At 41.8% G+C, this 23698-nt stretch overlaps 1 protein-coding gene across 1 annotated transcript in view; it reads right to left on the reverse strand.

Moving 5' to 3' along the window:
• Positions 1 to 918: 918 nt before the first annotated feature.
• The window catches only part of nmbr (neuromedin B receptor), a 58071-nt gene continuing 35291 nt past the window's right edge, over positions 919 to 23698 (reverse strand). Inside the window, exons 4-5 of the mRNA XM_056405149.1 lie at positions 10817 to 11055; positions 919 to 8640 (exon numbers count right to left, since the gene is read on the reverse strand). Of these exons, the coding sequence (XP_056261124.1) occupies positions 8478 to 8640; positions 10817 to 11055 (402 nt within the window). The 3' untranslated portion in view covers positions 919 to 8477. The remainder of the gene's footprint in view (positions 8641 to 10816; positions 11056 to 23698) is intronic.

Raw genomic sequence — 23698 nt, forward strand, 5'->3', positions numbered from 1 at the left:
TAAAAGGTGGACGCTATGGTCAGATAATATTACCTGTATTTATACTTACACACTGTGTTCAGCTTGAGCATCTATTTATAATGTGATCTTTGACATAGTTAGCAGTTACCGCGGTTGATTTCCTGCATTTTCCACAATGCATCTAATCAGAAAACATCCAGCTGTCCATCTGTAAAAAGACCAAAATCAAGTTAGTCCGTCTCTTAGCTACAAGCCCGTTGGTTCATAATGAAGACGCATTTGTTGTGGACTATTTTCAGCGGCAGATGAATCCACATTTGGTGTTCTAGTGAGTATTTGTGGCAGCAGGACAGTGCGGCGTGTGTGAGACTGAGTCAAAATAAACTACAGTGTGTGTAGACATGAAACGGTACAGACATTTAATATCATGATTATAGCAACCGAAATAACCACGGTTTTCAGTATTATCACGATATTGTTAAAATGCGCTTAAAATGTTCAAAAAAATAATAAAAACAACCTGAAATCAATTCACCAAGTGACTGTTTGCATTTAACCATTCAAATAAAACATGTCCAGCACATCTATCAGCATCAGCCAACTCTGGGAATCAAGGGATAGTTTGATAGTCGTCATTGCAAAATGTGTCTCTGTTCTGCCCCAGTCATTAACCTGACGGTGCGTCTCCATCTATGAATAAGATACATCTGTCATGATACTCCACCCGCCGACCAGATGTCCTCGAACCTTCCACCTGCTCACCTGTTTGCTATTCCCAATCGCTGGAACCTCAACGCCCCCTTACACACCTGTTCCTCATTTCCCTCATTTGCTCCCCTGTAGCAGCCCTTTCCCCCCAGTCAGCTGTCAGATGGGTTATTCATGTCTCAAGACTCTCGGTCTTGTTCCCTTGCCTTCTGCCCCCCACCCCCCACCTCCCACCACACCACACCAAAATCTATTTTTTCCAACTGAGAAAGCACCATAAATATTTCCCTCTCACTTAAAATAAAACTGTTCTGTAGCTGCAACTGCGCACTGTAATTTGGTATAATTGTAGAACTTGATTACCATAATCATCTTTAGTTTTCAGCAGCTTTCAGAAGTTCTCTCTGTGCCTGCATGTTTCCTCCCACAGCCCAAAGATGTTAGTCAGTGATGTTAAATTGGCTGTAGGTGTGAATGTTTGTTTCTCTCTATATGAGAGAGACCAGACCTGTGCAGGGTGTACGTTGGCCAATTTATCCAACTTGAGCATTTATACTTTTAACTTTACATTCATTCACATCAAGGAGTTGCCCAGTTTACCCAGCTGGAGTAACTGGGGATGCTGAGAGTGTTTGGTTCAAAGATACAGGGAGAGTAATGACAAAGGAAGCGTGTGTGTGTGTGTGTGTGCGTGTGTGTGCGTGTGTGTGTCCTCACCCAGATATTCTCCATATTAAAGCCATTTCAGCCTCACCTGTGGTGCTGTAAATGACCACAGTGGTAATAAGTCCTGTAGCAGCTTATTATAAACTCCCTCCTGTGAGAGACATAAACTGTGTAGTGTACTTCTTTATAACTTCATTATATTCAAACCACGTCTTCTTGAGCAAATGTAAGTTAGCCAGTAAGATTTTTATACTCTTATTTTAGTGTTTGAATTTGTTTTGAGTAATTATGAACACTGCAGTTGTTAGATTCAGTTCTGAATACAACCCAATGTTACTTTACATGCTGTAAAATGAAATGTGAGGGAGTGTCTTTATCAGAGACTCTTCTCTCCATGTTTATATTCAAATTAATAAGGAAAATATATTTATTTATGAAAGGTCCATACTGTATTATAAGTGAGATGTCCATGTGTTGTTTGATTATAGATCAGCTCTAGCTTCTATATTAATACTGTGAAAGTATCAAAGCCTCAGTCCACAGAGAAATGCACACAGCCTGTATTCAGAAACTGAGCCTTAAAACCAGCCGTCAGGACTTCCTGTAACTTTGTGATGTCACAAAAAACAGTCACTGCCCTCAGTCATGCCCCAAGCCCCGCCCACCTGGACCCACCATCCAATCTTGCAGGATTTGGTTTCTGTGAGTGTTTACCAGAAATCTGCGACATTTTTTTCTATCAATCAGAAGAGAGGCTCAGAGCCTCCTCTCTTCTGATTGGCTCACCAACCTGTTGTTACTAGAGCTCCAGAGAGAAGTCTGAGGGAGGAGATGTAAAACTACACTGAGATGGTTTTTGGTTCTTAAAACCACAAATATATCTTCTTATGGATCAACACTTCAAATAAAACACTGGAAAGGTATAAAATCTGGGACTAAAATCAATCAGAGACAAACAGCTTCATATTCACCGTACATCTCATCTACATCTGCTCAAAAAGTGATATGTATTTTCCAAAATGTCAAATTATTCCTGACAATACACGTCTTTGCAAAGATTAAAGAAATGCAATAAGAATATGATAGAAAATGAATGTGTTTTCTGTTCAGGTTCTGACCTCAAAGGCTCCATGTAAACATAGCAGCATGAACGGCTCTCTGCATTGAAAGTTGTTATTAGAGAATGTACAGGAGAGCGGGGGGGGGTCTCTCTCAGGGGTAGTTGGAAAGAAAAGCCATGAGAGGTGAGTAGATAAAAAGGGGGGGGGGGGTTGCAGCCAATGAGAGACAAATGAATAAGAGGTAGAGAGTGAGGGAGGGAGGGGGTCGGAGCGACAGAGGCTGTGAAGAGAGACGCTAATGGAAAAAAAATGAGAAAGAGAGCAAGAGTGCGGGAGAAAAATAAACGTGTGAAAGATAAACAAGGGGGCACGTCTGGAGCCTCTCTCACTGCCCTGTGAGGCTCAGACTCATAATGTGCAGCGTGCTATCTGCAGAGAGCTGGATGCAGATCAGTGCACCGGACTCACTGGATTTCTGAGGCACATTTTGTATTGACATTTCTTTTTTATTAAAAGGCTTTAAACTTAGGCTACGTCCACACTACTAAACCGTCTCTGTCCAGATGAGCGTTTTAACTCCGTCTCAGAAACGATCTCTGACCGTACAATCTCACATCCACGTACACTGAGTGTGTGTGTGTAAACAGGAAGCAGACTGTCCATTCTGCAATTGATTAGTTCCATAGAACACTACTAACGAGGAACAGTGAAGACAGTTGTAGCGTTAAAATGCAGAGTTTAACTCCGCAACAGCTGCTAGCAAAAACAACAAGATCAATACCTCTTGTATTTCACTATCCATCTTGCATTCACCACTGGTAGTCAACCCAATCAGGGATCGACCGTTTGTGTGCACGTCATCGTTTCCAAAGGTTTTGGTTTCTGCACGTCCAGGCTACAATGCAATCCTGGAGTTGTCACACTAAAACAGGTCCAGCAGCATTTTCCAAACGTTTCCGTTTTTGGGGGGCTTGAAAATTTCAGAGTCTCGTGGACAGCAGGTGAAAACAAGGCAAAGGGATGCATTTTAACACGAAAAACATAGTAGTGTGAACGTGGCCGTATGCGTGTCAGATCCTTCAGAAGCATATTAAACATCTACTCCCCACAACTTATCACATCCACCAATCAAATGACATCACACGGGTGTGAAAGAAGATGGGTTTGAGCTTATCTGTCAAACTGTCGATTTTTATGTGATCAACGGTATGAATGTCAAGACAGGTGTGTCCCATTATTCCCCAGCTTTATAATTCATTGTGTCTCACTTTGATGGCAGGCTATTCACATTTGCCTCGAGATACAATCAGATCAGCCTAACCCTCCGTCCCCTTTATCAAGCAACATATACTCTGAAACTGGAACAGCTGCACACATCCACACAGATGTACCAGCGGCCTCTTCATAATATTGTTGGGAATATGTTTTTAATGCCATAGCAGTAAAGCTTGTATTCTTAAGTGAGCATTCAAATTTTAGTTGCTGAAATGATATTAAAATGTAATTCTGAGGCTTTCAGCAATTCAGTCATTAGCATAAGAGGTTGTGAACTGAAGCGGTGGTTGAGTTAGATGTTTGGCAAATCATCCAGTAGCTGTTAAGACACTGGACATGTTGGACAAATGCTGAGAATGAAAAAGCAAAGCCAGAGAGGTGAAGCAGAGAAGGAAAGATTTCAGATTTCAGCACTGGCAAAGTGTTTTCTCATTATTTCTGTCATGGCCACCGTTGCTTTGATTGGTGTGATTGGATGCAGGGAAGCAAACCATTATCAGAGGATGAATTGTAAGCTTTAGCATAATAGCTACTCAGCCAATACACTTAGATGTTCAAATTAAATACTGGTGTTACTGCCTGTCCCATTTAAATAACATGCACACACAGCAGTCTCCACTCCATCCAAAACATCTCACAGTTACAAGCTCAAAGTGTAGTTGTTGCTCTGCTGCTGTTATACATCTAGGAGCTGGCTTGTGAAAGTACAAATTAATGTTAAATTAATGTTTATTGACCAGCAGGAAAAGCCTCGGATGGGCGAGTAATGGAAGAAAACTGTCTTCATTCCTTTTTTAAGTACAACTGTCAAATTATCTCTGAGATGCACTTTTCCCCTGTCAAGATGAGCCCAGACTCGTCAGACACAGGTGTAATTAACAGCGGTAAGTGATGGCTCGGGATTGAGAAATGAAAGTCATTTTTTTAATGAAAAAGATTTTTCTGCTTTGACGAGTGAAAATATCTGTCCACAGAGAGATGTCGCCATACGGAGAAACAAATGACCAAGCTTCTGTTTAGGATCGTGCAACTGTACTAACACGTGATCCAAATGAACCAAGAAATCCTCCTATCGCTCGCTGTTCGAGAGTTATGAGCCAAAACGTGAGACGGTGCTACTGTTAGTTCAGAGCTGCACCAGAAACTGATACGTTCCTGTTTCATAGTCTTTGCTAAATTTCCTTTAAATGTGTTGTCTTTATTGAGAAATTTTAAATCTTTTATTTTTAAACTAAAGTCACTGCACATAATCAATGTGCGCTTTTACCGGATTTAAATTTACTTTGTGTGGTTTATATTAAGGTGCGTTCAAAGAGCCAATGGTTCGCGCTGATGGCTGCACTGATGTTTTGCACATAAATGAGTGGTGGCTCCGCTGCTGAATCTACCAGCTACATCCAATACAACAGGAGTACAATAGCATGTCTAGTATTGCGTTCAATTACTCTCAAAAGCCGCCGTGGATAAAAGCCGCGCACGTTCTGTGATGCGAGCGCACGGAACAGATCAGTGAGTGGAACACCCACCTCGCGAGGGAACATTTCTGCTCCGCGAGCGAACAGCACACACGGAGCCTCACATCGCGCTCACAATGTTTCAACACGCCGCTCGTCAAGTTGACTTGTGAGACTTTGTAGGCGGGGCCAGTCGCTAATGTGTCTGCTCCTTTGATTGGTCAGTTTGAACACCTTTAAGAAGAAGGAGAAGAAGAAGACGGACTAATTAAACACCCTAGTTTAGCTAACTTATATCAATGCCATTGTTTATTGGCCCCAATAGTCAAACTTGGTGAGGGGAATTCAGATATTTCCTCATGTAGGTTGCCATGGTCACACAGAGCTGTGGCAACAATAAACTAAAGTGGCGTATGTTCAGGGGAGTGGAGGTTGTCCATCCTCTTTGCTTCTGTCACCTCCCTCAGAAACCGCTCGCGGCCTGAAAGCTCCTTTGCTGCTATTCAAGCTTTCCTTTGCTTCGTCAAGACATGGCCACCTTCCTTAACACTGATGCTAATGTGCAGATCCTGGTGGATTTAAGTCAGTGGCTGAAGCTATTCAGCAGCTCCAAGCGGATTTAAATAAAAGACCTGTTGGAATCAGGTCTCTGCAGTGAATCCTGTCAAAGTGTCTGAAATACTCAACCCCTGCCCTCATTTTGAATAAGCCTGTCTCGATAATGTCTGAAATACAACAACATAATTTTTTATTCAACTTTGCTCCAGTTAATATGTGACATGTCAGAGGTTTTGATGAACTAACAAATGTCCAGCCAACCGCCACTCTCTCCTATATTGACACCAACAGGTGCGTTCAGACACCCACCTCCTTTCTGTAAATTCAGCTTATACCTGATTGTCTATTTGAAGAGCTAAGAGCCCATGGTGACAACTATTAGTTAGGCTGCCGTAAATGTGTCCTGTCTCAACCTTTTAAAGTTGCTGAAAAAAAGAAAAAAAAAAAAAAGATTTCTATCAAAATATGTGAAAATTGCTGTAGTCTGAGAGTTGATGTGTTTGTGTGCTCGTATGGGAACATTTATCCCGAGTCTTTATGAGAGTCAAGCATAATTTTCGAACACAGAAAAGTGAAGCATGCCTGGCACTGAAAAACACATCAAACATCTTAAAGAAGAGAAAAAAAAAAACACCATCAAAATGTAATCAAAAGTACGTCACAGCATAATCTTTTTCTGTAAGTGGTTGTTGTGAATATACAACACGTTGATCTGCGCACACGTCATCACCTGTCGGGTCATGCAAAGCAGCAACATAAAGTGTAGACACTTATCATTTGCACGGCTCTGTTAGTCTGTGCATCCACCAGGAACCTCTAATGGAGACTTTGAAGGGGTCCCTGGCTCTCGGACCCCCAGAAGCCGGAGCAAGTGGTGACCATCTTGAGTGATGGAGAACTAAGAAGTCAGATTATACCCATACATGACATACAAGTGATTTTGCTTTGGTTGACAGTATTATGGAATGTGTCAAGAAATTAGTTTTGTTGTGATTGACAGACAAAGCTGGTTAGGGTCAGTAAATGTAAAACATAAGAGGGTCTGTGGATAGCTCTTTTTCAGAGATTTCTTTGGAAATATTTAAAAACTATTTGTAAATTATGGAGCTATAAAGTAGTGTTACCTTAATTTGCTGTCAGTTCTGTTTGCTGTTGACATAATGTTCCATCTGTTTCACATTAAAAGCCTTCCACAGGCTCAGGGAAGATAATCCTTTCCCTCATATTCCCTGAAAAGGTTCTGCTATTAAAGCTCTACAGGAAGTGTGGAGAGTCACTAACACCTACTTAATAGTGTGAAAGAATGTCAAAGCAATTAATGCATTTCTGTTACCCAGAATTTACTTGGGACTGGTCATTACTGGGCTGGGCCACCCTGTGAAGGAAACTCATCTCAGCCACTTGTATCAGTGATCTCATTCTTCTGGATTCTCCTCAAACTCCATTACCACGTGCATCTTGGGAGCTTTGACTTCCTTTTTGGAGGTTGCCTGTCAAACTAATGTTCTTAGCCTCTATCATGAACAAGATACTCAAGATACTTGAACATTTTCAGTTGGAGCAGTGACTCCCTTCCACAGTTTTCCAGCACAGACCCTTGGCCTCAGACTTAGAAGTGCTGACTCTGGGCTACTTACTGGTCTAGTGTGTGCTGGACCACATTGTCTACAAAAAGCAAAGATACAATCCTGAGTCAGTCATGCCAATACTCTCATTACCTCGGCTAAACATTGAGAATATGCTCATGAGAATCAAAAACAAAATTGTTGAAAGGCACAACCGTGGCAGAACCCAGTGCCCAACTGTTGCACTGGTTTTTCAAGGACCAGAGGAGTGGTAGCAGTGGTCCCAGCACACCATATTCCTGTCACGGATCATAATGGTCATGTAGACTGCATGGGCAAACTCTTTTAACAAAGACTGTAGGTCTTGCTGGATGTTCTGTTTAGCAAAGGTACAGTGTTTAGGGCTGAATGGAACCCAATGGATACAAAGAGTAACAGAGCCACAAACCAAACATATACTTAAGAGGTTTTCCTCTACCCAAGGAGATATTTTGGTTTGCAAGGCTTCTGGTAGCGTTTTACTGCTGTACCTGTTTTCAGTTGATCTCCAAATCTCCATGATTGTAGCAGGAGTTCAGAGAGAGAGAGAGAGAGAGAGAGAGAGAGAGAGAGCATCCTGTAACTGGAGAATCAAATGTTGGTCCAATGCTCCCAACCATCCATCAGAAGACTTGTTCATGATTCAGTTGGTGTCACCAAAAAAGATGAAAATGGCTTTTTATATCAATCAATGATGAGCATTCCAGCAACTTAAGCGCAGAGAAACAGCGAGTGACATGCGAGTGTGGTATCCATGCTACCAACAAGAACGTCCATCCTCTCAGTCTTGGATTTGCAGTTTGTTAAACCTTCCCTTGCAAGTTTTACCTCTCCCAACACATTAAGTAAGATGTCTGAATTTATCAAACATATCTTGATAAATCTGTTTGAGGAATCTGTAGAAGAGTGAAGCATTTTTTCAGTTTGATAGGATTTTTGCTTCCCTTTGATTTCTGACCTTGTATTTCCGAGAGGCACTTTTTGTTTGGTTGCCAAGTTGAGGGTGGAGATGATGAAGCAACTGGTACAATCATCCACTTGGTACAAGGCCTGTAGAGTTTCCTCTACCTGTCCACACAGACTACTTTGCACTGAAGTACCTCTCCTGGTCTTGCAGCTGCAGGAGTCCAAGTTCACAGACGTCCTGAGATGAGGTGAAGCTGTAAGTCCTTGACTCCGAGCCTCCCGCTTCACAGAGCCACCTCTTGTCTGTTGGAGCTACCATTGGCTGCTGGAGCAATGATGGCTGCGGTGGGCGTGGTCTTCTTGATGGAGGTGAGACGTATGTGGGAGGTGCTATGCAGGTAGCTGGCCTGGCGCTCAGGGCGGTGACCTCGACCACATCGCAGCTGACTGAGCAAGAAGAAGAAAGAGTAAAGTGAGACCATGAGACCTTGACAGAAAAACTAATGTTCTTCTCTAATTCCCAATAATTTTACTGAATCATGTTGTAATATTGTATCTATGTCGAGGTTCAAACAAAAGGGGGGAAAGAACATGATCTACTTCCATTTCTGTTTCCATTTTTTTATTCACTAATATTATTGGTTTCTATTTCCGTTACCTGACATTTTAGACTTTAACATTTCTGTATTCAATCACAGACGGGCTTTTTGTAACAACAATTTGGTTCCACAAATAATTGATATCTTGGAAAAATGACAAATGATACAGAATGAATTCAGATTGAACTGGACCAGAGTATTGGTCACGTTTCCTCTTTCCTTTGTTATAGGCTTCACTGTTCTTATCTATGTTTTAATACTGGCACAATAATTTAGAGCTACAAGCACCTGTGTTACATTGCCTATTCACTAAAGGTAAATGTAGACCTTCCAACCAATCAGAATCAAGACTTCTCAGGTGACATGGTGTAATGCAATATATTGCCAAACTGCAAGTGGCTAATTGAAAAAAACTGAAAAAAACACCAATGCTAACTCTAGGGTTATGTCCAAAGATGTAATCCTAAAAATCAGGGAAATAAAGAATGTTTTCTCCCTTGGTAGAAAAAGTCTAAAGATTTTTGTATTAAATGGAAATCCTCACACTTGGACCAATAACATAGTTCAATGAAACTTCCCTTCAAGTAAAAATAAACTAAATCTGACGACAGGTAAATTATCACGTTCTTCTGATGTCTCATTATAATTGCTTCCCTAAGGTGCATTTTATTTTTCTGACATATCCTCTGCTGCTTGTGCGGTGTCAGGATTTGCCTGCAAATCTGACCCAAATGAAAGCGCAAAGCCTCTCCCCAGGTTACTGTTTCTCACTCTGACAGTCACAGAGAGGATTGTGCCAGAGTCGGCATGAAGAGCTGAGGAGGGTTTCCACCCTGCCGGGGTAGAGTAATGAGAAGTTGCAGGATGTTTAGTGGGAAGTGGGAGCACTCAGACGGAGACGAGACCATGATTGCTATATTTTGTGGCGAGGTTACGAGTCCGTTCACAGTGAGAAATGAAGTGTTTGTCACCTGGTTGTTTCCTGAATCTGAGTGCTCGGTGTCGTACAAATGTTCAGACTTCGGGAAAGTTTTGATTGGTCTGTACAGAGAATAAAAAAACATCAGCAGCGCCGTGCCAACCCCTGAGCCAGCAGCCTGTCAGAGCAGAAGCCAAGTCTCATCCGTCTGCAGGCGTTTTGATTTGTATCCTCCCATCGTCTACGTCTTATTTATTTGCATTATATAAATCCAATCAATACAGACATAAAGAATTGTTCAAGCGTTCATCCTCTACGTGTTTTCCATCTTTTTTATGGTGCGGGCAGTTAATCCCAGCAAAAATACAATGTCCTTCTTTTCTGTCTCTCCTTCCTCTCTGTCAGACTGCATGCTGAAATGTGGAGGTGCAACATTTTGTTGCTCAGCAGATGTAAATATTTTAGGTATTAAAATCATCACGTTGAAAATGTGGGATTTTGTACAGATCTGAATATATGGTGAAATGCATAGGACCTCTGAATCTAACTTGGTAATCTCTTTTTTAAATGGGTGAAGTAATTTAAATATGTAATGATTAAGTCATTTTATGTTTTTTTGTGGGACATTTTAACATTGAAAAATGAAATGAACTTGTCAGGAGCCTATCCAGAAAGCAGAACTTTCAAAACTAACTGTATGATCATTTGCTGAACATGTGTATTAATCCACTGCAGTGCCCAGGTGCTTCAGTAAATCACTGTGGGAAAAAAAAAGAAGGATATTTGTGAGGATTTTGAAGGTTCACATCTTCAGAAGAATTCAGAGCCACAGACAGTCAGTGTCTGGGGAGGTCAGGAAGTGTTGAGACATTAGTGTCATTCTGGGGTTTTTTTAGATGATATGAAAAATACAGAATAAAGGTAAAGCCTCATCCTTTAAGAAATATTTGTATGCTAAGGTCAAACTGTTACATGGGCGGAACAGTCAGTGGAAATGCGCTGCTGATCTTTCCTATGTAATTTATTTCCACCTTGTACCTCACAGGGATATGGAACCATGGGTTATGTCTGAAAGCTGTCATTATCGATAACACGACCTCCCGACCTGTTGAAGTGCCTGCGGAAGCTCTCGCTGAGCAGGTAGAGGGCGAAGGGGTTGACGCAGGAGGAGGAGAAGCTGAGGACTCGGGCCAGCAGGGTGATGATGAGGTGGGCCAGCGACAGATCCATCTGGTGGTAGTGGAAGGAGCGGTACATGTAGAGCACGTGGTTGGGGAACCAGCACAGGGCGAACAGACCCACGAACACCAGCACGATTTTGGCCAGGCGCTTCCTCGTCTCCATCTGTAGGGGTGGAGGGAAAAAGGAACGATGACAGATCGTCAGATTTTTCTCCCCAGTTAGGCACAAAACTGAAAATGCTATGATACAAATGGTTTCAGATCAATTCACTGTATCTTAAAAATCCTAAAGTGTATCTTAAAAGGATACTTAAAAGCAAAATTGGTTTTAAAAAATAGAAGTAATTTTACACCCACGGTCTCTTATTTTGGAGGAAAAATGTAATCATGCTAGACAGGACTAAAGGTTTGACTCCCACTGGGACCTTCATGCTAAAAGCTTCTTCCAAACGTAGGACAGTATGATGAAATTAATGGAAAGAGGCGAAGAGCTGCACGGAGGGAGAAAATGGATTCGGAACCATGTTTAAACACCGAGTGCATTAAGTGAACAGTAACGTACGAGCAGTGTGACCTTGTTAGGCGGACGCTCGGAGATCGCCGGAGACACGAGGAAAAGGTCAGTTTAATCGGCCGCGTACATTCGGCTCAATACAAACACACATAAAAATGTCAACAGTGTTTTGCGAAGTGCCTCTCTTGTGTACCGCAGACATCAAACGCATCAGACGCTGTGACCTTTTGATGTACACACTCCTGGCGCTTTCAGAGCTCAAAGAAAAGAGCAGCAGACGGACGAGGTTCTTCTCTTCGCTCTTGCTTCGAAATCCATTATAGTTTATGTGCATAAATTAAACCCTGAGGAGCTCATTAGACCTTCTCACCCCGAACATAAAGAGAAATAGAAAATCAGCTCTGCAGCGCACACGTATACTGTTGACACATAAGGCCACATGGAGCGATTGGTGGAGGGTATTTATTTCCCTCTGGTGCTGGAGGGCTTTTTTTTCTCCTCCCCTCACCTACATCTGTTTGATATGTTGGTGAAGATCTGTGAACCAGACTGCTCTGCAGGAAACTGGAAGAGGTTTTCTTAAGGGCTCAAAGTTCTGCATAAAAAAGTATTTACAGTATAAAAATGATTGATTATTATTGTTGACGAAACACTAGTCAATCTCACAGGACCGTCATGTTGGTACGTCTGTATGTTGGCTGTTGTAGAGTTTGACCCTGGGACCTCCAGAGCTGCTCTGTTGAGGCTGTTCTGTTTTTATTTTGTTTTTTTGCTTTTCATGGCAGCAGCATGGCCGAAGAGGACAGGATGAGTTTTCCACTCTGTGGAGCAATAAAATTAATCTTGCATCTTGACCTGGTGCGACGTCATCAAGAAGTTAATTTGCACACAGACGGAGGATTATGAGATTTTGGTAGGAAATTGAATCGAGGGGGGATTACATTTGTAGAAGTTAATATTTCAATTCCAAGATTCCTTTAATTAATGAGATTCTGTTTAGCGAAGAACACACGTGGGCTCCAGCTGAACGTTGTTCGGTCCTGACGGCATTGTTTCACCTTGGCTGACTCGCCTCGTAAAGACGAAAAACAGAATGTTTAAAAAAAAAAGAAAAGAAAAGAAAAAGTTAACCAGCAGCAAACTGCTGATTACGGAGCAGGGATCATCTCTGCGCTTCCGGCTGGCTGCTGCTGATTTGTGTTTACTCTGATTTGCTGCCAGTGGTCGGGCAGAGTTTTGGCGTTTTTCCTAAGATCCTCTTAGGCACCTGCAGCTCCAGGCAACAACTCATCTGGAAGGGCGGATTATGTGAATGTGTGCATGCATTCGCTACCTACCTGCAGCTGCCTCCATAGCTGTGAATGTATTCAGATCTCTGTAATAGAGTTTCTCCTCAGCTCATTGTTGATAAATCCTCAGCGCTCCCCGGCAGCGCCGCTAACTGCTGCCTTTGTCACCGAGCAGCAAGCCTGCAAAGCCTCCTGGGAGCTCCCATTAGAGGCACGTGGGAGACAGATCGACACCTGAGGTGACGGCGGTGCAGCAAGACATCAAGTTGTCACATTTTTATTTTGCTCCAAATACTGAAAAATGCAGAAATCCGAGGCAAACAATTTATCATTTGTGCACTTGTTATCCTGTCAGGGTTGCAGATGAAACACATCCACTGTATATAGCAGATGAGGTCTCCCATCATGCACTAATGCAAAAGCTAACATTAATCATTATTCTGAGAATTTGGTGCAGTTACAAAGTGTAAACACCTCTGTCTCCTTTGATTATAGATCAGGTCTAGGTTCTATATTAATACTGTGAAAGTATCAAAGCCTCAGTCCACAGAGAAATGCACACAGCCTGTATTCAGAAACTGAGCCTTAAAACCAGCTGTCAGGACTTCTGGAACTTTGTGATGTCACAACAAAGCAGTCACTGCTCTCAGCCACACCCCAAGCCCCGCCCACCTGGACCCACCATCCTACCTTGCAGGTACAAGTATTTTTACCTGTAATCTGCTATATTTTTATTAGATCACTCAGAAAACAGTCAGCCAATCAGAAGAGAGGCTCAGAGCCTCCTCTCTTCTGATTGGCTCACAGACCTGTTTTTACTAGAGCTCCAGAGAGAAGCTTGAGCGTTTTTGGTTCATAAACCACAAATATATCTTCTTAAGGATCAACACTTCAAATAAAAGATAAAGTATGGGACCTATAAGAAGATCCATATAACAACACACAATTTATCATGTTAACGTAACAGTAAGATATGATATGTCGTAATAAGAAATGTTTCTTAAACAGAATAGTTAAATGTTATAATAAAATGAAAAATATCTTGTTAAAATATAAGAAACTGGATATTTTTTCCTGTTAATCAATTTTTCACTAGAAGCACGTCTGGCAATGAAATGACAAAATACTGAGATGGAGGTTTTTGATTTGATGCCAAGTAAAACATAACATCATTTTTCTTTTTGGCAAATTGCTGAACTGACACTGTTGTTTTTCTTGGGCGGACTCCAAGACACCATGTTCATTTAAAGAAGCTGTTACTGTCACCTCACACCTGCCACTCCTTCATTAAGAGTTTAGAGTTTAGAAGCCATTTTGAACTGTTGATCAGAGATCACACACAGACCGTTCACTGGACACCGAAGAGCCGCAGCTCCATCCCGTTCAGTGTTCAACGCTTTCAAAGTCTCAGCATATAGACACATCCGCTCATCTTCATCCGTCCCAGCTTATACATCATCCACCTCTATGCTGCAGTCATGTGACAGGGTGACACCCAGACCTGAGGGTGCAAAGCAGCTACACGACTGAAGACCGAAGCTTTCTCCAAACATCTTCAGCTGTGGGAAAGACCAAGCTCACTCTGGTTTCTCCAGATCAGCTCCCCTTCACACTGATGCAGGTGAGTGGAGGTTATTTAGCAAACTGATCGCTGCAACGACAAAGCAATTTATTTTTTGTCGGTAGTGTGATTTCTACCGACAAAATGAATTATGTAAAGTCTTCTTCTCCTCTAAATCAATTCAATTTATTATTCTCTGCATGATAACACGTTTATTTTATTGTTGGAGAAAGTCGCAAGTTTAAAGTGTTTAAAAACTGAAAGGCTTGAACAGGATGAACTCCTTACACCATCTAATCAATTCAAGAGCGCCATAACATGTCATTTGAGCCGCGCTGTTACCCACCAACCCCGGAGGGAAATGTCTGCCACTTTCTTCACCAGATGCTCTCTAACTGTGTCTGGCTGCTGTCTGGCTGCCGAGCGGGTCGCGACGGCGGCTTTATGGGGGAGATGATGAAGATGAAACATCTGCCTGCAGCTGGAAACACTGAGACTGAACCAGACTGAAAACATGTTGAAAGTCGCTCTGTAGAGCTCATCTCACGTGACACACGGATCCACTGTTAAGCAAGTGTGTTCAGCAGGATTGGTTTTCGATATTCAAGGTTACCAAAAAAAAGCGGCAGGATCTGATCAAGATAAGAACTGCCGGTCAGATTAGATGAGGGAGGCAGAGGACTGTTTGGTCTCTGTTCCAGTATCTCAGTGAGTAAGAGGACTAGCGCTGGAATTTCAAGTCTTGGGTTTGATCCTCAGGATTCTGGAGTGACTTTTGAAATCCAGGACCCAAAAGTAAAACATTCAAGTGCTCCAGGAAATAAGTGCCAGTTGTCTGACCAAATAGCTCATGGTGTTTGAGGTGTACTTGGAAAGTTTGAGGTTGGGAATTTGATCCTTGGGTGTCAGTGAATTTTGAAGAACCAAAGAGAAGACTGAAAAGTTCTCAGTGGGAACGGGACCTGGTGCAGTTTCTGGTGTCAATCAGACTTGGACAGGACCGGCAGCAGGACCTCCCTGTTGGATCACCAGTCCACTGTTGGATAGGCACACAAACACACACACACACACACACACACACACACACACACACACACACACAGTCAGTCTCCTGCAGTTTATTTCTGTAAACTGTGTGCGTTGCTTGAGGGTTTGTCTTGTTTTTCAGTTTGTCAGGGATCATGAATAAACATGAACTCCTGTCATTGTTTTTTATATCCGAGCGGGAAAACAGAAGTCTGAGTGTGTGTGTGTATGTGTGTGTGCCCTGTGTTCCTGTGTTTTCTTATTGTATGCAAATAGGTGTGTGCCGCAGCCGCGCCGTCATTGGTGGAAAGGCTGTGCACCCTGGTCGGTGATTGGCTGCAGCCCCTGGTCACCTGATATATAAGGAGCCAAGATGGCCGCCGGCTCGTCGCTCTCATTCTCTTCTTCTCCCAACCGGCCACACTGACTCAGCTTTGTGTAGTTCTTGGATTCGTTTGAGTGAGTAAGGGTGGGCTGCCAGTTTTGTTTCTCTGGTTTTCTCCTGTTTATCTAGTTAGGCAGGTGAGTTTGTTGTCATTTGTTTTCCTTTGGTTAGATTAGTTATTTATTTTCCAAACAGGGTTATTATGTTTATTATGTTGGCCTTAGTCCACCCTGAAGCCTAAAGTATTTATTTTCTATATGTTCACTTAAAACCTTTATGTAAATAAATCACTTTCTTTACATTTAAACCAATCATTGTTGTGGCTACTTGGGACTTGGGGAAGATGGGGCCAGTTTATGTTGTGTCCCAGCCCCCCCCCCCAGACTGGGGCATAACACCTAGTTAGAAATTCAGATTCAACATCCGGGATACCAAGGATAAGCAATCCACCAGCGTCCAGCCAATCAAGTTACACTCCAGTGGTCATGTGACAGATGCTGAATTGATGTTGAATTTTTCATTCTGAATTTGTGAACATTGAAAATAAACAGTGTAAGGAGTTATTGAGAATTCAGGTGAATTCAGAGATTTCAATGCAAAAAAAAAAAAAAATTTCAAAGGCTTTTAAATTTCAAAATCTGGTGACATATTTGCTCCCGTAAATAAACGTCTGCAGGAAATAGTTATTAGTGATAAACTGGATGAAGCTGCTTTTCGCACCTGCACTTTTTTCCCTCTTTGCCTCCTCACCTCCCTCTGAGTGCATCACCTCTCTCCACCTCTGCTGCTGCTCTTTTCCTCCGCAGACCTCCCTGCCTCTCCTCTTCTCTCTCTGGCTCGCCGTCGGTCTGAGCAGCGTCGAAGTTCGGAAGCAAACTTTGTGATTATTCAGCGTCAGGCTCTCGTACGGCTGCTCCGCTCACTCATTAACATTTATATTAAACAGAGTCGGTAACAAGCTGTTTTCTCTCGTTTCCTTTTGCTACAGAGATCTGCATTTAAACATGCCGCTTTTCATTCTACGCTCATTACTGGTAGATTTTCTCATCTATTTTCACCAAATAGGATCAGAATATTTCCCATAAAATCAATAACACGTGATTAATTCTGTTGTTTATGTTGTGTTTTGGTAAAAAAAAAAAATCTGCTCTCTATTGAAAAGTTCTTGTAGGTCTGGGAACATTTGGCTCCAGTGATTCTGCAGAAAAACCTTCTGAAACTGCAGCAAAAATTTGATTAAACAAAAGAATATGAAGAACTTGTCACCTTGCGTTTAACCACACTCACTCTGTAAATGCTGCGTCACACGTTTTCTCTGGAAAAGTTTGGGATCGCTTGTTTTATCCTTTGCTGGGTCACAGAGCAGATATTCACTCAGCACCCACCTGGACTGGCTGGAGGTGGGTGGGTTCATTTGCATTGTATTTCTCATTCTTTGGGCCACATGCTTGTGTTCCTCCTGGTCCGATATACACAACACGGTTCCACAGTTTATTCTTGAATCCAGGTGGACGTTTGTAGCATATTTGAATAAACCCCCTCAAGGTTTTACTGAGATATCACGTCATAGTGTCCCACAATGCTTTGTGGTGAAACAGTTCCAGAAACTGCTCAGAAAATGGAAAAAAAAAAAAACAATCTTTGGGCAAAACATGATGCTGAAGCTGAAGTGACATTCTGCATCGAGTGCTGCATAATGTCCTGTTATATAAGACGGTAAAGTCTCATAGAGCAACTGCAAAAGTATACAGGAAGGATTAGTGTGTAGTACTGAGAAAACACAGGGACAAAATGAAGATCAGACGCCGCGCTGCGTAAAGAGTCACAAACCGACTCATAAATGAGCTGAGAATGTATTTTCATCCTGCTGTCAAACACTCATGTAAAAAAAAAAGTCAGCCAAGCAACTCCAAACATAATTGGGAACGTGGCTGTTGTAAGTTACAGGGCGACTCTGCGTCACAAGCCGAACAATAATCCTGGAGCACGCCAGAGAGAAGACGGCAGCTCTGCCTCCAGCGTCGCTGCCGCTTCTCCACATGATTTACGCCGAAGCGTTAAAGTGGAGGCGGCACATGAAAACTGCTCCGGGTGCAGCTTTAAGGAAAAGAAGAAAGTATAAGTCGTTAATTTTACTGCTTGTTAACGTCACCGCCTACAGCGGGGGTGACGATGATAAATCCGCTAGAGGACGGACGGCGAGGGATGTTTTTCCAGGAGGAGCAGTCAGTTGATGGATTCACCTGCAGGAACATTCAGACAGGACACATCAGCTGATGTCAGGAAACTGTCAGTGTTGATGGTTTTTTTTTTTTGTATTAATGGACTCCAGAGAGACAGGATGTAATATCAGACTCCGGCTTCTCTGAGGACACAAATTCAATCTCTCGCTGTTTGTTTTTGCTTTTTTTTTTTCACTTTAATTTGAACAAATAAGTAAAGAGTGGCTGCGGCAGTTTTCTCTGTTCCAGCCCCGGGTCACAGCTTTACCTCATAACTCTGCTTTATTCTCATTTGTCAATGAAAAATGAAAATCAGCAACCCTGGAAATGCAGGTTGATGTGTCTGCTGCTGGTGTTTCTGTCTGCGTCTCGGGTCGATCATGTATCTCGATCTGCTCTGCTTTGTCTTTGCACATTACAGTATATTTCTGTCTATTTCACCGTCTTTGTTTTTCAGTTAAACCTACAACAGAGAAACATATTATCATATCCTGTTTGATCATCTTTTTATTATTTTATTTATTTACAGCAGCAGCCTGTATAATATCTATAATATACAGCTTTTCTGCATTTATAATACAGCATCACATATAGGCCTTTAAGATTTTGTTGTGTTGAATTTACATTTCAAACGAGATTCCCTCTGTGTCTCAGTGTTTACACAATGTGCACAGTGATTTGTTCATTTAAGGCCACATCTAAACATGTGTTTCCTTTATTACTGTCTGTTAATGACGTATTTATCTTTATTCATATAATTCGGTGTCCTTGAGTGCCAAGAAAGGCGCTTTTAAATAAAATGTATTATTACTATTATTATATTTGAATGAGTTTATTACAAAGGCTGTGTTAGCGATAACATGCTTCACTGAGAAACCAGGCAGCCAGCCACCAACATAAACCTCCTCCATGGGCTTCTTTAACCCCCGGGTTCCTCAGAGTGTAGGATCGCCACTGCTCACATGTAGGGTGTGTTCGGCTCTACATTTTGCATGTATTATTTAATTTAAAAAAAAAAAAAAGGTGAAATTATCTGGTATTATTTTATGTGTGTTAACTGACAGTTGATGATTTCTCTTTTTAAGCATTAAAATAATTTGTGTGGACCATTTCAACCCTCAAAATGTCCATTAGCTTTAAAATGTTTCATATCATGCTCTGTTATGTTCTGCATCACCTCAAGTGTGCTAACTGACAACTGATGACTCCTCCTCTCATCTCTCCCACTGCTCACACAAGGAACTCAGTGTTTAGATTTCTTTTCATTTGCATCATTTTTTGCATCCAGCACCTTTTTCTTGTCGGGTGGTAATGCTCTGGAGCTCTTATGCTCAGCATCGACCGGATCAATCAGATATTAAACTGTGAATCGGCTCAATTTAAGCTACAATCCACAGAGGGAACAGAAAAAGTTAGCTTCTGCTGCTGTAACCCAAAACAAACATGGGTGCTGTTGCAGTGTGTGTGTGTGCGTGTGTGTGTGTGTGTGTGTGTGTGTGTGTGTGTGTGTGTGTGTGTGTATGCAGGTAGTGGAGGTCACGGTCAACTTGTCTTTTTCTCAGCAGACAGAGCGTGTGCTAAAACAGCCTCCATCAGCAGAGGGTCTGGGCGATGGTGGTGAGGATGAGGATGAGGATGGTGATAGTGATGTAAGCTGTCAGCTGAAGCAGGGAAGTGACGCGGCCTGTTGAGATCGCGTGTTACATCCCGGAGGAGAGAGACCGTCTGTGTCGGTGAAGACTCAACATTGATTTTCAGAGTCATGAGTCAGTGAGCGACACTCTGCAGTTTGAAGAGACTTGAATTCTCTGAAGCGGAAGTTTGCTCCAGAGAAGCGTTTCATAAAAAAAACTTTTACTTTCCTAAACCGTCCCACTACAAAAACTTTCATCACTTGCAATCTGAATAATATTGAGTTTGGTTCTTTACCCTGAATTAAATCTTATTCTACTTAAATTCCTGTTTTGCCAAACAAAGCTGGAACTCATGATCCCTGAAGAGGATTTTTTTATTAAATCGTGCACATTTTAACTCACACTAAACATTATAATCTGCCAGAAGCTGTGGCTTTTATGCTCACACACTGTACGGACCGACTGACGCTGAACATGGACACATATTGTAAAGAATTCCAAAATTATAGCCACTGGATGTATATTTGCAGAATCAATCCAACGCAGACGTTATTGATACGTCCTGGATCACTATCGTCAAAATGTCTTAATTTGACCAAATTCATAATGTTGCGCATCTTAAAAGTTTATTGAACCTCTTTAGTTTAGTGTTGCGTGTTATAAAAACCAGCGTTGTTGCAACATGTTCTATAACTCCTGAATTCCCTCTCCCAGCTGTTGTTGAGTGATTGAGGAGTGCTGGAGAGGTCTGGAGTGCTTGTTGCTGTTTTAATGCTGTAAGTGTGTGTGTGTCATGCTGGCCACACAGACACCAACAGAAGGTCTGAGGCGGTTTCTTGTCACACATCCGTTCGTACAGCGTTTGCTTGGTTTGGTCGTGTCCCGCTGCTGTCGATCAGCCGTCACTTGAGATGAATCAAGACACCGCCGCCACTGTGCCAGTCCAGACTGGGACTGAGCTGAACTCTCAGTAGCTTAAAGCAAATCTAACTCTGGTCATAACTTTTTAAACATCTTAAATGAAGGGATGTGCAGTGACAAACCTCAGGAGAAATCTAATTATTTCAGGTAAATGAAAGCTGAACTCTGGCGGCAGGAGCTGAAGTTAAAGGGATTCAGCAGCAATTATTTGGATTATTCAAGTGTTGAAAAGTGGCGCGCACAAAAACCTGACTCGTATACAAAATCAATTGCTCTTCTTGCCTTCCGTCTTCCACTTTTCCAGTAATTTATTGTCTGACCAGGTTTCTTCCTGTGTTTTAGATGTCATGGGCCTGAAAGTTGAGTCTGCTGCACCTGCCACATCCATGCACATAATGCGCTCAGGTCTGATCGATCCAGCAGCCAAATGATGATAGTTTTTTTTATGTAATTTCTGTCAAATGCCTGAGCTTGAAATGATTTTGTTGTTCTGGAGCTGTCAGTCAGCTGTCGCCTCGAATAAAGACTCAAGCCTGCTGCTGAAGTGGCAAGTCAATAAATACAAGTCAATAATGACAAATTGACAAAAATGTGTTTGTGCTTTCATTTCTCTGAAACGAGGCAGCGTTTGTCTTGAGTTAAAAGCTTTTATCCAAAAGTAAAAAAAAAAGATCAGGTCAAACTGTTTCCAATATAAGTTATTAATAACTTGTTGCAAGAACTTTCTACAAGCGAGTAGCATTTTTCAGGTGCAACAGTAGATTTAATTTCTCTTGTTTCAAGAAATGTAGAGATAAAAATGACTTGAAAACAGGACTGTGCGACTCGTGAGTCCTAATTCTCCTGATGTAACCAAAATCTATTGGAAAAATGTTTGAATAGCCACCAAAGAGGAAGACGTTCATTCACTTTTTCAAACCTATGTTGTGTAAAATGCTGTATCCAACAATGAGAATCTCTTTGTGCTGCTGCAACCAATGATCAACTACACAAATTGTTTTCTTAATTAACGAATTCATTGTTTCGTCCATGAAATGTCAGAGAATTGACAAAGATCCATCTCAATTGAGTCGAGGGTGACAGCTTCAAATGTTTTTTCGACAGTCAACAACCCGAATATATTCAGTTCACAAAAACATATAAAACTATTTAAATAATTTTTTAAAACGACTTAAAGGGGCTATATGTTTTCTCCGCCACTGAACTTGGTTTCTTGCCGGGAGCAGCTGGTGGTGATCGTCGCTTGACAAGATGTTCAGTCATCGTTGCGTTTTAAAAGTCACAAAGTTATAATACGACCTCTGAGCAGCGCTATGTTTTCGGGGCAGATGGAGGTTGCAGTGAGTCTCTAGACGGGCTGAGGCTAGCTGGTTAGCGTGCTAACTTCGGTAGGGGAAAAGACATGATAGAGACAACAGCTAACGTCGGTGTTTCTTTTGAGACAGCTCTTGGTGAGTAAAGGAATGAAGTTTCATGCTGAACTCACAACGTTTCTTCTAGACTGGTAAGTAAACACCTGCTAATGCTAACGTTAGCTTTATAGCAATAGCAAAACTTACAAATAGCAGTTTTAATGCTATGTAGCGAAAACCTTTATTAAACAAAATGTATTAACACAAGAGGATAAAAATAATGTTAAATTACAGCAGCAGGGGGATGAATAAAGAGATCTGTCAACTGCCGACGTCGTTTGCCAACCGATAACCAGATGTTTAGATGGAGTTATTTTTGGATTGACTTACTTATACGTGAAACCATGGATTAAACTTTAAAACTGAAATAAAACTTGTTTCATTGCTTTACAACTGCTATAACAGATTATTAGCCTATTAAACCGACATGACTGTACTGGGATGATCAGATGTTGTTAATAGATTAACAAAAAAACAGCGGCAAAAAGGGGCACGCCAAGGACTTTGGGCCCCATGAAAAAATATCACATTGGGCCCCCTCACCAAAGGCCACAAGAACCCTGTGCAACTGCTGTAAGCACATCTCCAGGATCCAATCGACCCACTCAAAAGCTTTACATAACTCTACCTTTTCAGCTGTCTTGCCTCTTGTAATCAAATATTTACTGTATGACTGACAAAAATGGATGATTCACTGCGCACAAGGTGACTGATTTGCCTCTTCCTTTATTAAGTCTTCATGGCTTCATCATGAACAAGCACAAAATAAAAACAGGAATCAGCTACATAAAATGAAAAGGTAGCGCAACTTAGCATGAATAGGAACATAAGACTCAAGAAACCCATTTTTCTCAACAAAAAAAAACAGCTCAACAAAATATTCAGTCTTGATTGTACACAACAAGGTTTATGGCGCACAATGACATAATCTAGCCATTCCTGTGAGACATATCTTGATCTCAATTTGTTCAAAGCCTTTGGGCATTATGTCTGTAGTAGTATAAATAGCCATGCCATTTTACAGTTACTACTGGCCCTTGCTTAGCCTGATTCACCAAGAGCCCAGCGCCGAGCCTTCCTGTTAGCAAAGTCATCTATCAAGTCTTTGAAATCCAGCTTTCTAGCCAACTGACTTTCAATGGACAACATGGCAAGACTACAAAGTCTGTCCTGGGACATAGTGGACCTCAAATAGTTTTTTTTTTACCAGTTTTAACTTACTGAAAGCTCTCTCGGCTCCAGAAACGGTAACAGGCAATGTGCAGAACATACGCGACACAATGCACACCTCTCCAAATATGCTCTGCAGTTGCATCCCGTGAATTGCATTCAGGAGACCAAGAGGGGGACATGTTAGGGGGGGAAGTGGCAGCATACACTGTGTTCAGGTGTCTAACTTCATTTTCAAACTCAGATGTGAGATCTCTGGAATACTTCTTGATAAGTTCACTAATCTGCCCAACTTTCAAAACAGCATAGAATTCTTCAGCTATTTCTGCAGTGGAGTGGAACCTAGTGTCCAGGTCACTTATGATATTGTCCATAGCAGTAAAAACTACTCTGTTCCGAAACACTGTTGCTGCATTGTCCTGAGCTGTCTTTTCTTGAGAGGTCTCATCATGGAATCTCTTCCTTTTCCTCTGGCGGCTGTGTTCCTTGTTAAACTGAGGTGGAACATCCATTTGTGTAGCAAGCAGTGTTGCCTCAGGCAGGAGTGAGTCCCATCCATCTCTAAGAGCCTGCATCTCTTGTTTTAAGGCTGAGATATTGGCTACTTCTGTTTCAAGTGAGATTTTTTCCTGACTGGAGAATCACATTTCTGTCATCAATGCATTGCAGAAC

The sequence above is a fragment of the Seriola aureovittata genome, chromosome 19 (assembly GCF_021018895.1).
Source record: "Seriola aureovittata isolate HTS-2021-v1 ecotype China chromosome 19, ASM2101889v1, whole genome shotgun sequence".
In the NCBI taxonomy this organism is placed as follows: domain Eukaryota; kingdom Metazoa; phylum Chordata; class Actinopteri; order Carangiformes; family Carangidae; genus Seriola; species Seriola aureovittata.